The sequence below is a fragment of the Podarcis raffonei genome, chromosome 11 (assembly GCF_027172205.1).
Source record: "Podarcis raffonei isolate rPodRaf1 chromosome 11, rPodRaf1.pri, whole genome shotgun sequence".
NCBI lineage: Eukaryota > Metazoa > Chordata > Lepidosauria > Squamata > Lacertidae > Podarcis > Podarcis raffonei.
In genome coordinates this window covers 58,927,394-58,942,585 of record NC_070612.1, presented here as the reverse complement: position 1 = coordinate 58,942,585, position 15,192 = coordinate 58,927,394, and the positions used below count along the sequence as shown (strand labels likewise).

Genomic DNA, 15,192 nt, shown 5'->3' with positions numbered 1-15,192 from the left:
TCTTGCTGACTCCCAACTCTCACCAGCCCTAGACAATATTCACTCCTTGGGAATGAGTGAATATAGAGGACCACAGGCTTCGCATCCTTGCTTTAAAGCAAGAAGATACACAAAATCATCCATGGAGACAGGGCTGAACTGGACTAGTTACAAATAGCACTTTAGGTTGGTTGGTTGGTTGGTTAGTTGGTTGGTTGGTTGGTTGGTTGGTTTGAAAGAACTGTTGATTTTGCATAGATTGAGATAATCATTGAATTGTTCACAGATCAGGGTGGTATTTTTAAGCAATTGAGTTAGTATGAGGTTATTGTTTTTATTTTTATTGTATCTTTATTACGGCCATTGGCCCATCACACGACAGTTTCCCATACCAACATAATGTACTTAAACCTCCAAATTTAAAACCGCCAAGACTTACAAAAAACAGACAAGAACCAAAGCAAAACAAAAACAAAAGACCAACATCATACATTACAAGAAATTTGTAACATAAACATCGCCCTCTACTCATAAATTAGTAGAAGACATCAATGGTGAAATCACCTAATTACATCCTAAAACATAGATCATAGTTTAAAGAGATTATCCGAGCCGCACAGGAGTCCGTTTCTCTTCTTTAGGGATAGGACACTGATCAAGAATCTGGCAACCATGAGTGATCTTAGGGGGTCATCATCATTTAATAGATATCTCAGTTTGGCTTCGTTGTTAGTATGAGGTTGTCATGAATTCTAGAACTATCATCTGAAAACAGAGTATTTTATTTACTGGAATGCTCAAATAGCAATACTCCTAACACGTCCACTGAGTCATCATCGGGGCTCAGAATGGTCATGGATCTCTTACACACTTTTACACACACACCTCAACTTACCTCTAAGCATCTACAGTGTAACACAATCTTTAAGCCATTAATGGCATCCAAAATGTGACTCCACTGGTAGAAGTACACACATTATTTTTGGAGTGATATCATTATGTAACTTTCCTTTGCCATTGCCTTTCTAGAGTGACAAAACGCTCCTGTTGCATTTAACTGGCACCATAAGCCATTCTGCTTGTCAAGCTTACCATGCAGCTAGCTTATACAGCAAGTGACAATTTGTTATACACGTTACAATGAAATATGGTTAGCTGCAATAAAACTGAAAGTATATGGCACTAGTTTAATAAATACTGCCACTGCTGGTTTACCAAAGATATGATAAATCACTATTCTTCGCTCAGCAGCTTGAAAACAGTTCAACTGCAGTTAGAAAATGATTCTGTATTTACCACCAAGTTGCTCTAAGACAGAGATTGTCAATGCCGTGCCTTCCAGATGTTGTTGGAGTCCAACTCTCGCCAGACCCAGCAAGAGTTGCCAATGGCCAGGGATAGAGGGAATCAGAGCCCACCAACATCTGGAGGGTACTGTGCTGGCTATTCCTGCTGACATATGGCTGTATTTCAATCAAATACTTGTAAGATGCCCCAGGAACTTGGTGGAGGTTGGGGTATAAACAAGCCTCATCTAAAATTCACAAAACTATTCTAGTAAGAGGCAGCCACAAACAGAGGTACCTCCAGTTACAAATGGGATCTGTTTTGGAGGCCCAGCTGTATCCCGAAAATTTCGTAACCGAAGGACTGCTTCTGCGCACACACAAGTGGCAAACCCACTTCCGGGTTTCCTGCATAACCTGGAGGTTACGCAACATGAGGTACCACTGTACTCCTGCATAGATACTGCAGTAAAACATGCAGCAACACAGAAACTGATACACTGGCACACATTCAAATAACCAAGGGTCAGTGTAGCAGGTAAAAGCTATCTCAAGGTTCCAAGCTCTATTACATCACGTCAAAGCTGGCAACTTTGCACAACTGGCATAATCCTGATTACGAAATTGTATGTGCCACTTGCACAATTAAAGCTGCCCACCAATTTGGTAGGATGACATCCATATAAATGTAGATGTGTTTTGAAAAAAAAAACACCTCCAAACTATATATAAACACACATTATTATTATTATTATTATTATTATTATTATTATTATTATTACTACTACTACTACTACTAATCTAAAAGTAGAGTTGAGGTGGTTTAAACAGGCAAACTATTCTGAAAATACTTTAAAAGTTTAGAGGAAGTAACATTCTCACTTATTACATCTTTCAGAAAGATTAGTCTCTTCCATGTGATATATGGAAGTTTGTTTTAGGACCAACAGCTAAAAGTATAAGAAATAGGAACTTTCTAGAGATTTACTTTTAGGATACTTAGAGCACCAGCAAAACTTAAGTAACTGGAAACAGATACCCTGTTAGGACTAGTCTTAAAATAAATTGTTATGGAGATCCCAACCACTCTCAAGGCTGATATGAAAATAAACTGAGCAGCTGGAAGCAAAAATAGATGTTAAGTAAATAGTAAGTATAAATAAACATTAAATAAATAGTAAGAATGTTTCCCTTAGCATTATCATCATTCCACAGGCTTTTCCACTCACCGGGGATTAGTTCCTACAGGCCAAGGATGAGAGGAGTTGTCAGATCCTACCCACTTCCCAAGTGGTCTAAACATCCTGACTCTGATATGGATCCGAGTGCTGCGCCTCATGTTTGCATTATTTCCTCTAATAATGCCTTTGACCAAGCTACAAACTAAGTGCAACCTACAGCTTAACCATTTCTTACATAGTGACCTTATTCTAGAGCCCAACCCAGACACAATTGCATCGTAGGAAGTTACCATGGAAACCATTTTGTGTCATAAGGCTACAATTCCTCTAAGTTTACACACTCTCAGAGAGTTTTATTGGATTCAATCAAATGATTCTGGAATAAGCGTAAGAAATGTTTAAATTTATTTGCAAACAGGTTTCCTTAAAAAATATATGGGGTGAAGAATGGCCCCACAAAGTACTAATTCCAAAATAACTGGCACTTCAATGGATGACATATTATATAACTTATATGTAGAGCAGTTCAGATTATTTTAAGCACGTGTATGCAATGCTCCATGTGCTTAGTCCCACTGGCATAATGTAAGCCCCACTTACATTCTTACATAAGAAAAGAAAAACTTGTTGGATCAGGCCAACATTTGGTCCAGCACTCTATTCTCATAGTGGCCAATCAGACACAATCAGGACCTGAGTACCAGAGCACTCTCCTTTCTAACAGCTGGCTAGTGCTTTCATTTCCTCTCGTCCCACTGCACATCTGAAGCTGATTTTGAGGGTGTGCAGGGAGCTTGAGCAGACAGAAGAGGAAGTTCCATTGCACACACAGAAGTCTATTATGCCAGCAGAGGTGCATCCATTTCCATTGCGTTTATTATATACAAGTGAAATCACGACTAACTGCAACTTCTAAGCATATGTTCACTACTAACACAAACCAGTGATAAGCTCAACAGTGATAAGCCCACATGCAAGATCATAGTAACTGTCAGTTTACAGGACGCCATCACTAATTTCTAACCAGAAGTGTAGTATGTAAGGAAAGGAAAGACATGAAAAGAGCAGACGTCTGCTCATGCAACCCTTGGATCCAACCCAATCTCCCGGTTCACATATCATGGTGAACACTAGTAATTGGTTTATCGCAAATGTTGAGGTGGTTCCCACTGTGATCCCTTTAGTGAGTCTGCAACCATTGATGGACTGTATCATAATCCCTATTTTAGCATTACCTCCAAACCAGGGATCATGGTTTGTTTTGCTCAAACGAAAAATAATGGGTTATCGTAAAATTACGTAGATAGCATATAAATACTTGTATAATTAATTAAAATATCAAAGCGATAATTATATGTACACAATAAAAACTAAATAAAATTTATAATTACAGGTCACCAATGATTACGGAAAATCTTTTTCTTAATCATTTGCATAAGCCTGATGGCTTTGTGTTCATTTACAAGCTATCTTCAAGGAATACAAACCCAACTGCTGGGGGAAAAAACCCTGCAAGTAAGATTAAACAACCTCTGCATCTCCCCCCAATCCCCTTACCTTTTTTCTGATGCCATTTTTATTTTATTCATCATGTAAAGTTCTTCATATCAATCTGGAAAGCTTAGTTCTTCCACAGCAACATCTCTAATGATCGGCAAAAATGAAAAAAGAAGAAGTGTGTGTAAGTATACTCAAATTCTAGTGTGAGAAAGAGGATAATGTTTGAGAAAACACAGCAGAAATAACACCATCTGCAGAAACCAAGATAGCCAGCAAATACAGCCTTATAAGGGCCTGGGAACAAAAATGTCAGGAAAAAATGTTGCTGTAGCCATTAGTTAAGCAAAAAGCAAAGGTGTCTGCTAAAGAGGGTGTAGCAGTGACAAAGATGGCAGAGGCTGCGGAAAAAGACATGGATAAGCAATCAGTGGAAAATATTGCTGGGGAGAGTAATAGGAGACTATTGTACCTCTTGGCATTAGGGAGGTTTTGCCATGCTGAAGTTTTTCACTCATTTCTGGATCAAAATAGTAAAATAAAAAAACTGCAGCTCCATACAAATCCTAAGGAAAATTAGTACTTTCCATTCGGGAAATGCCACATGTAATATTTTCTGACCAGCCCTCATAGAAGCCACTTGATATTAACATTACCCAATCAAAACAAGGTATTAGCAATTATATATAAGAAGCTATTAGCACCAAAAGCTTTTCCAAAGTCTGGTCGTTGTTTTCAGCTAAACAAATCCAGTTTATTACTGAATGCATACCTGCTTTAAAAGGAAAATGTTTAGCAGAATACTGAATTTTCCATCTTTGTGAGCAGCTTTTTTTTGTTAATAGATGCTAGTATGTTCTCAACTATATTACTAAGTAAAATCAAAATAATTTACTTTGGTGGAATAATATGCTTTGCTTCATAATCACCCCTGTAATTTCTATTCACCAAAGATTTACCTATAATGGGGGTCTCTAAACTGTCATCATTCTTTAAATGATTTCATAACAAACACCAAGTTGTCATTTGCTTGCATTTACTATTACTGGAAAATCAAGATTTTCATAACAAATTGGAACTAAGAAGGTGCCATCCATGTGTTCCAGCTAATCTTTTAAATGGATAAGCCCCTCTTTTACTGGAAAAACATTACTTCAACGGTTGTGCATCAGGGAGTTATCAGTTACTCATCTCATTTAGTCCTCAGTTCTACTCCAAAAAGTTCTTAGCTTACTTAAATCAGCAAAACTGGAGTTTATAAACTAAAGACAAAATCCACAAAAATATTATGTCATACTGACATAACACAATCCTTCCTCAAGGCAGCCAAGGCCTAGGGAGCTTCAGAAATGCATGGGAACCAGATATTGTGCAATCTGCGTGCTCTGCATCTACTGGCTAAAAACCCCATTCTTTTGCAGGAGGAACTCTCCCAGGTCCTGCAGAGAATGTCCCTTATTTACTCTGATTCTTGATCCTCACAGTCAGACAAATCGCTCTCAAAGCAACCCAGTGCCCTCTGAGGATCAGATCCTGGCCAAAAACAAACAGTCTGTGTGCTCCTATGCCCAGTAAATAACTGCCCCATATGAAAGATGGGGAAGTCAGTTGATATCAGACATTGCCTGACTCAGATGTATGGTTTCTTGAAAAATAAATGAGCTGTGAACTCAAATGTTTCCTCTTTCCTCACACCTGGCTTGAGAGGAAACTTCCTGGTTTATTAAACCACATGTTTGCCATGACAACCAAGCACAGAAAATGTGGTTTAACCAACCAGGAAGTTTCCTTTGCAGTCAGACAGGCAGGGGGAGGAAGAAGTGCTTAAGCTCCAAAGGTTGTATTGTGGTGTGTTTTTCTTTTTTTGTGTGTGTTTTGTTGTGTCATTTTGAGATAAATGTGGGAAATCAATAAAAAAAATTGGGGGAAAAACAAAGGTTGCTGGCTAAGAAATGCTAGATCCCTACATGGCACTGTTTGTGGTAACATCTTTGGCTAGCCACCTTTTCCAGCTATATTTTGATTTTGGCTGTTGTATTATAAAACCAATTCATGCTCCATATATATCAACCACTGTTTTGCTTTTCATAGTATCAAATACCTAAAAGTGCATTTCACTTTTCTTTTCTTTCTTTTTTTTATTAAAGATTTTCTTGATTTACAAAAGTATGTGCAGTGTCTCTCTCTTGTATTTTTCCCCCATGTAACATTTTTACAAATCAGTTTCATTTGTTGAGACGTTAGGAAGAAAAGGCGGAAAGAAGTGGAGGGGTGGGGAGATGGGTAGGGATGGGGTCAGGTGGCGATGTTTCTATTTTACTTGATATATATAGGGTTTGGTGTCAGCGTTGCTTGTGCAGGTTCTCTGCTGTTCACTTGTGTTCCTTTGGTGGTGAGAGAGGTGGGGTTGGCCTAGGGTGTGGTTGTTCATTTGTGGTTGGCTGTGGTGGACTTTGTTTTCATGAGCATTTCATTTTTCTAAATCATAAACTTCATTAAGACCTTTCCCAAAATAAACCAAATGTTTTTTGAATGTATTGTATTGACACTTCCACATAGGACAAATAAAATTTAAAACTGAAGGTGAAAACTGGAGATACAACACTCACCTGAATTTACTACAAAAACTTTAAAATACAAAAACACCCACTCAACAGATATAATCAAAATTCTGCAGTATAGCTAATATACAGAAAAATACTACAAAACAATTAAGCAGTTCCCACATTCAATCCCCAGCATCTCCGAGTAGGGCTGGGAAATTACCTTGTCTGAAATCCTGGACAGTCACTATCAGTTACTTAGCTATATGAACCAATAGTTTGATTAGATATAAACCAACTTCCTATGCCCCCATAGTTTTGCCTTAGAAAACTCAACAAACTTGCTGTACTAAATGGGGCACAGAAGTGGCCAGTCTGAGAAAGCACCATCCACCTTGGGCCTGCCCAGAAAAAGCAAGTCTTAAGTGAGGCACTGGGGTGATGTCTGCTGTTTCCAGAAACTCTTCTTGTGAGACTTTTGTGGGTAAGCTGAGAGTTTGTCTGGACCCTGGGTGAGAACCTGGAGGCTGAGAGGGTGTGTCAGAAGGAAAATGAATAGATAGAATTAATGTCTATGTAACTGTGTGCTTCTGTAGTATTTTAAGTTTCTGTTGTGTCAATTTCTTCTACAATTTTTAACATATTAAGCAGTATAGAAATTAAATAATCAATCAAAGGGCCCACAAGACAGACCCATAGGGCCTGATCTGGCTGATTTGAGGAGGAGTGCCAACAAGTCTTTGGGCCTTAAGTCATTTAGGGCTTTCAATGTTAAAGTCAACACCATGAATTCGGCCTAGCAGCAAATAGATAGCCAGTGTCTTCCATGAGGATTGATGTTATACTGTTATACGGTGTCTTGTGACACTGCTTACAGTTCTTACATCACTCCCGTTCCCTCCTTCTTTCTCAATTTTGTTTCATCCAGAATGTCTGTTTTCCGCCTAAACAGGTCCTACAACATTTGCTATATACAAATATCAACACTCACCAATTCTCAGGAGACCTTTTATATGTTGTATCCATAGCATGGGAGTCATTTTTATATGACATTATTCCATGCTGCTGCTGTTCAACAGCAAACATAGAGAATCAAGCATTAATTCTCACTGGGTAGCCACTGCATGAGAAGAACCCTTGAAATTAAAGGGCTTTAAACATACAGTCAGGATCAAACATTTCAGCAGAATAATGAGATGGAGCCACAAAAAAGCATTTCTACATAGCTACTGTAAGAAATAAAGGGCAAATGGCTCATCACATATGATAATATAAAGGGATAAATCAGCTAAATCTCTGGCCAAATATAACATGAATTATCTTCTTACAGCCACTCAGTGCATCAGTCTCACAGCAACACGGAGAAATAAAAAAGCAGCTTTTGACTTCTCTTGTGCTCACAGATGCAAAATGACAGCTTGCTTCTTTCTGCAAACCAAGTGAGGCAAGGATATCTATGAAGACAGTAGATACCTTCCTGGAGACCTTTACATAGATCAAGAACCGTTATCTCGGACAGACACATCCATATACTAGGGTGGAGTGAGCAAGCTGTCTAAGTGATAACCAAATGAAGCACAGTAAGACTCTCAGTTGTGGTTGCCCTGTAACTTTTTGAAAGATCTGCAGCTGACATGTAAAAAACACTATTAGGGAAATTCAGAATAATGAAGAAAAACAAGGTGGCGTAATATCTCAGAGAACACAGTCCATTTGAAAAGGTAACCATCTCTCTAGTTGATTTTGATAGAAATATTTTTAAAATGCTGAACAAATACATTTTGGCTACGGCGAGTTGATGGAAACTAAAATAATCAGAATTCCATAATCAGTTCATTTCAACGCTTGTAAAATTAAACCCGTAACTACAAAACTGCCTATTGCAAACTGCAGACTTGACGCTTTCCCTCTGTTGGGACAAGGGGATGGGCTTAGCCAAGAGCTTAAGAGCTTTGTTAGCAATGCAAACCGTCTTGGGTGGTTGCCAACAAGTGATGCTAAAGGGCATCAGCCTAGTTTGTTGGTGTCCTTTTGCAGTGCTTCCAACTCCCAAACGCTCGCAGTAAGAAATAATGAAGGAGGTAAGAGGAAGCTTCATTTTTTTTCTTCCTGCTCCTCAAAATTACTTTGTGGTAAAAAAACGTGGAAGGCCATTTCCCCATGTTTCCCCATTCAAAACACAGTGGCCCCAAGAAACCACATTTTTTGGTGTACCTTGGACCTAGTTTTGTCTTGGTGCTGTTCCTCTCCTACACAAGCAATGAGCTGCACGGGAGGCCCATGTGATCTGACAGATGGACTGCACTGCTTTGACTTTACTATGAGCTGTATCTAACAATGTTCTTCCATTCATAGAAGGCTCTTGGGTCCAGCAGAGGCTTCCATGAACACCAAACTCTGTTTCAGATAGTTGTTATTAGAAATCTCATTCCTCTCCCTTCAGTTCAGGGAAATCTCCAATGGATAGAAGTGGCTTCTGTGAACAGCAACTTTATGAGTTTAACCATTTTAATAGTATCTGACCTAATTTTAGTTGCACTTGCAATGTAATTTCAAGACTGGCAAAATAAAATACAAGCAAGCAGTGAGTTATTGTTTATAAATACTTTAGAGAACATTAATCAATTCCACTTTAAACATTTTACATTGCAGTTTTACTACATAAATTCATTTTGAAAGTATGTGCTAAAATCCAAACTTGTTATGAGAAAGTTTTGAAGGTCACACAAATATGGCTTATAGTTGCTCAAAGACAGCATCAGTCTTCCAAATCAATCTTCCAAAGTCACTCAGGTTTGTAACTGCTCAAAATGCAGACCTTCAGCCACACTGAATCTCTGTGCAAACCATGGGCTTCCTGGATCTTTGAGTCACTCCACCCCATATCATTTGATTAGTCATTTTACCAAGAAGCTCAAATCTTGAACTCAACACTATTATGGGTAAAATGATTACGACAATCAATCTTATTACTCTGTCTTAAACAGTCTGGTCCAGAGTACCTCAGAAGTGCCTTGTCCCATATGAGCACAAAGATCAGGAACCCCCAAACTCGGCCCTCCAGATGTTTTGGGACTACAACTCCCATCATCCCTGACCACTGGTCCTGTTATCTAGGGATGATGGGAGTTGTAGTCCCAAAATATCTGGAGGGCCAAGTTTGGGGGTGCCTGACTAAGTTCTCCAGCTGAAGCCCAGAAGGGCAAGCACTGATTCAAAGTGAAGCTTTTCCAAAAGTGACACCTCATTTGTAGAAATTCTCAACTGTGAAACCTACTGGGCTAGATCACGAGGGCCTTCTGAACCATCCTGTTTCAGGAGGCCTTTGGAAAAGATCATGAAGAGACCTGGCTTCTGCTCTCACTGTGTATCAGGGGCTTGATTGATTCATAGTGAAGGCACAATCTGCAATCAGAGGTTTCTCCTATGGCTCACTAGAGCCACTTTTGTCTCCTCCCTTGCCTAGGCACACACAGAGAGATAATTACCAGCTACAGTAGGGGAATGAAAAGCTTGTACACACTTCCCATATCCTTGGCACCAGCTTCTCATTCTCCAGAATACACACAACCTGCATCAGGTGGAGCGGGAGAAGTGTCTGGGGATATGGGAGAACCACACAGGCCTGCTTAACATGGGTATACAAGAAGTAGGGACAAGAAGAGGGTTCTATTTTGTTCTCTGGGAATTCCCACTACACATGTGCCCATGCTGCAAGTGGCCCGACCCACCCGTGCCTTACTGACCGGATCCCTTTTTTAAATGCCATTTGCATTATGATCTTCTTATTGCCAGCGCAAACCACCTCCAGAGCTTCTCGTGGAATGGAAAAGCATAGGGGCCGAGCATCATCATCATCATCATCATCATTTATTATTTATACCCCGCCCGTCTGGCTGAGTTTCCCCAGCCACTCTGGGCGGCTTAACAATACAGCATTAAATATTAAAAATATTTTTTTAAAAAAAAAAAACATTAAAAACAACAGCCACCAACAACAGCTGATGAGGCCACTAAGAATAAATCAAAGTTTGTTTTCTAAACAGAAGCGCCGCATTGAAACGCAACGGGGCCGATTTCAAAGCTACCCGGGGGGGGGCAGCAGCCGTGGGAAAGGAGGAAGGACCGTGAAGCCTTCCGTCAAAAGGAGGTTTTAAGGAGAAGAAACTGCGGGGGCAAACAAGGCAGCCGCCCCCCATCCCCTCGCCTCCTTCTCCTCAGAGGGGTCGCCGCGACCTCCGCCCGCCCGCCCGCCAGGCAGGCTCTCGTTCTTCCCCTCACCTCCTTTTCGCTCCTCCTCCTCAGCGCCCGGGCCCCTTCAGCGCCACCCCGCCCTCAGCGCAGCCGCGTCCGTCGGCGGAGGCTCTTCTCGGGCGGGCCACGGAGCGAGGCAGGTGAGCAGCCGCGGGCCGGCTCCGGACAGCGCAGCCGCCGAACGCCGCTCGAAGTGGGGGGGGGACCTCGGGCCCCGCCCACAGCTCAGGCGGCGGCGGAACCTGTCCGCATCCTGGAGACGTCACCGCGCTCTCCGTCCCCACCCCGCGCGCGCGCGCACGACCGCCGCCGCGCTCTCTCTGCCCGGTCTCTGCGCCCTCAGTTCTCCTGCGCGCTCGCGACCGCTTCGCCCTCAGGGCGCGCAGCTGTGGCCGCCACTCCCTGGGAGCCAAAAGCCGAGTGGGCACCCAGTTATAAATAAGAATAACAATAATAATATTTATTATTATTTATACCCCGCCCACCTGGCTGGGTATCCCCAGCCACTCTGGGCAGCTTCCAACAAAATATTAAAATAATTAAAATATTAAGATAATTAAAATTAAAATCTGTTGAACATTAAAAGCTTCCCTAAACAGGGCTGCCTTCAGATGTCTTCTAAAAGTCTGGTAGTTGTTTTTGACATCTGGTGGGAGGGCGTTATTTGTGAAGAAATAATGTAAATAGAAAATAACGACTTGGGTTCATATGTGGTGGGGGTGTAAATACCTAGTTTTGGGGGCAAATACAGACAAGGGAATGATTGTGGAATATGGACAGGGTGGATATAAATCAATGATTAAAAAAATGATTTTTTTAAAAATTAAATTGGATTTTTAAAATAAAATGCTTTTGGAGGAAAAATCTTTCTAAAGATAGTTTTCTGTTTAAGTTACATTATAGCCCAAAGGCTATTCATCAGGAAATAAGGATTTGTTTTAAGTTTTTCATGTGTGCCAAAACTCAAAGTTTCTTTTTTAATCGCTTAACCACATCAGTTAACAAACATGGATGCATATGCTAGAATGTTGTTGTTTTAGTTAAATAAATGGTTATTAAGTAAATGGTTATTTTTCTCCTTCCAATAAAGTACAGCAGAAAAGTTGTCCAAATATAAACAGTTAACGTATAAACCTCACAGTAATTTCAAAATTATCTGTCGATATGTATTTCTAATAGTATAACCAAATCAGTAATTTTTGATATAAGTGTAAAAACTACTCTGAAAATTTATTATTCATCTGGTTAACATTAAGATTATACTAGCAAGAATGAGTCTTTCTGTAAAAAAAATTAAAATGATTTAAATCAAGTATTACTGACTAGTGATTTAAATCGATTTGATTTAAATAAAACCCACCCTGAATATGGATATAAAATTTACAGCATGCTATGGTCTAAGAGAAAATTATATGAAAATGATATATCAGTGGTTTCTAACACCGAGTAAATTGGCAAAAATGTATAAATCTAAATCAAATAAGTGTGGGAAACGTAAAGAGAAGGTTCTTTTTATCATATGTGGTGGTCTTGTAGTAACTTTAAAGCTTACTGGGAAATGATATATCATGAATTGAAAAGGATGTTTAAAATAATGTTTGTAAAAAAACCCAGAAGCTTTTCTTTTGGGAATTATAGGGACAGAACTACAGTACCTAAATTGTATAGAAACGTATTCATGTATGCTACTACAATGGCAAGAAAGTTACTCACCCCAAAATGGGAAGAAGCAGAAGTCCCAGCAAAGGAAGAATGGATACAAAAAGTAATGGAATATGCAGAAATGGTGAAATCAAGATAACAAACTTTTTATAAAAGAATGAAAATGGTTTATTGAATATTTACAGATAAATTGTAAACAGATAAGAACATTGGCAGGATTATTGTAATAATCTGCAGTTTTATAAGCGTATATATTTAAAGTAGATGAAAAAACGAGCAAATTAAGTTAATTTGGATATGCAGAAGATTTTTTATTTTTTTTTAATGGCAAAGGGTGTTCAAGGAGATAACAGAAATCACTGGGTCAAAGCCGACCCAAAATCCAGAGGTTGAATTATTATCAATTTATGGAAGATTCGCAGACTATGAAGGACTTGCTCACCAATTTACCGTATTGACAGCTGCACGAATTATTATAGCTAGGAAGTGGAAGGGGCAAGAGGAATATAAAATGGAAGAATGGTATAAAGCGGTGTGGGATATAGCTATTAACGATAAATTAACATGTGCCGTTAAGGTAAGACAGGGAATATGCAGGAGAAATTATTTTGAGGAGATACAGAAGGTGTTTGTAGAATATGCACTGTTAAATACGGAAAGGGGTCAAACCATCGCAAGAGGTGTTGAAATTTTGGGAGGTTGGATAGTTACAATGGAATGGACTCAATGGTAGGGTGCACATTTTTATTCTTATTTATTTATTTATTTATTTATTTATTTATTTATTTTATTACTTTGACAAACCCGCTTCTCTTTGGAAGGCAGTTTTCATGTTTGCCACCCAGGAATTTTCATCAGGGCAAGGAGCCCTGGAACAGAATTGTGTGTGACTTGAAGCCTCTAGCAGAACGGCAGAGAGAAGCCCAAGCATCAGAAAGAGGCTGCCTGCCTGCCTAAAGGTGTTTTGGGGCTCTATAAAGTTACCCAGGGAAAGGGCTGGTGCCCTGACCTGTTTTGCTTTTGTTCTGCAGATAAAACATGTTGCACCATTAATAAGCAGTGTGTTGACAGGAACATTTTAAAGGGCACTAAGTGCACTGCTAACAGAGAGCCCTCGGTAGTCTCTTTTATGCAAAGCAGGAGTGGCCCTTCTAATATTGTTATTTACTTTTCCTTTTACATTTATACCCCACCTTTCCTCCAAGGAGCTCAATGGTTACATGGTTCTCTTTGCTCCCCCATTTTATTCTCACAAACGGCCCAAGGTCACCAGTGAACTACTGTACACTGCAAAATGAGGACTTGAATCCTGGTCTCCCAGGCCCTAGTCCAGTGCTAGCTACACCACCACAGATGATGTTGGATTCCAGCTCACATCAGCCCTCGCCAGCATGGCCAATGGCCAGAGATGATGGGAACTGAGGGCCCAACAGCAGCTAGAGAACCCAATATTAGCCATCCTGATGTAAAGTATATAATGCCATCAACTCATTAAACACTTAAAAAAAAGTTTCGCTACCTCATTTCTAGGGCATTTAAGACAATGTTTTTCAGTTTCCCAGCTTAAGTTGGATTTCAAGGAATGGAACAACCTTGATAGGCATATATCCTTGGTTTAGCAGCTAATATAGTCCATTAGAAGAAGAAAATATGCAAGATTTCCCTTTTTCAAAGGACTTCTGCTGGAGAATCAGTTATATATAGTAGCCCCTTAGAAACCACAGGAACTCCAAGGAAAATTACTAATGCAATAATTTAGCTGTTGAGAATGAAAATGTTCATAAAGATGGAGATTAGATCTCAGTGCACAGGTTGCAAAGTGCATTTTAATAACAGATAACTTTAAGGGGAGATGGGAGGTTAGAACATTTTTCAGTTAGAACTTGTACAATCCTATACATAAATGCCAACTCACTAATAATTATATTTAGAATCCACAGTCTACTGTCTTTGTAGCAAGGTACCCAAAAATGTTAGTTCAAGATTATATACAGTATATTTAAAAAATATGGTGTTCGGGTTCTCAGGGCTGCAGAAAAATGTAATTTAAAATGTATACCACTTGGAGAGTGGATCCGCTCCAACTGTCTAATAATGCTAAATATGCAATGCTACAAATTACTCTCTACACTCTTGCATTTCTTCAAGGTCAATAAAACCCTCTAAACGTGGTATTGTCTACTGTATATTCAAGCTGGTAGCAGCCCACAGCAAAAGGTACAAGGCAATATGGGAAAGGAATAATATTCATATATGACTTATCTCCTTTCAGAACATTGAAAAAAAAGGGAAAGGCACAACTATATGAGTGCATATGCTGTCAAGGATGTCCATTCCTACTCAAACCAAACACCATTACAATGTATAAAGCATCATAATCATAATCATAATCATATCAAAATGTTCATTGGGTATGTAACATGACTGAGAATTTTACTGCAAAAGTAATAACAACATTTAAGGAAAAGAAGATAATTACAAGGACAACTTTATGCTATTTCTTTATAAATGATTGCAGGCAAATATGAAAAGTATCAGTATAGTTTCACTTGTAGATGTACTCTTGGATAAATGTCATAATTCAAGAGGTCATCTGTTTTATATTGTTTCAGGAGACATTAATAAAATGAATCACTATTCACATACGTCAAACTAAATTGGTCTCTTTCTGTGCATACATAAACAGAATGAGCAAAAGTTTGGTGACTATCCAAGAGAGCATTAAGAGCACTTAAGCCTGTTGAAATTAATGGTTTTAAGTGTACTTGACTCTGTTGGATTGTGGCCTTT

At 39.3% G+C, this 15,192-nt stretch overlaps 1 protein-coding gene across 6 annotated transcripts in view; it reads right to left on the bottom strand.

Moving 5' to 3' along the window:
• The window catches only part of AGTPBP1 (ATP/GTP binding carboxypeptidase 1), a 60,061-nt gene extending 49,179 nt beyond the window's left edge, over window positions 1-10,882 (bottom strand). For 2 of the 6 annotated variants that reach the window (XM_053408866.1, XM_053408867.1), the window contains exons 1-2: window positions 10,768-10,882; window positions 4,004-4,090 (exon numbers count right to left, since the gene is read on the bottom strand). In XM_053408866.1, coding sequence (XP_053264841.1) covers window positions 4,004-4,038 — 35 coding nt within the window. In that variant the 5' untranslated portion in view covers window positions 4,039-4,090; window positions 10,768-10,882. Of the gene's footprint in view, window positions 1-2,494; window positions 2,687-4,003; window positions 4,091-10,767 lie in introns of those variants that run through there. The other 4 variants (XM_053408865.1, XM_053408864.1, XM_053408862.1 and 1 more) reach the window with 2 other exon arrangements.
• Between the last annotated feature and the right edge of the window lie 4,310 nt (window positions 10,883-15,192).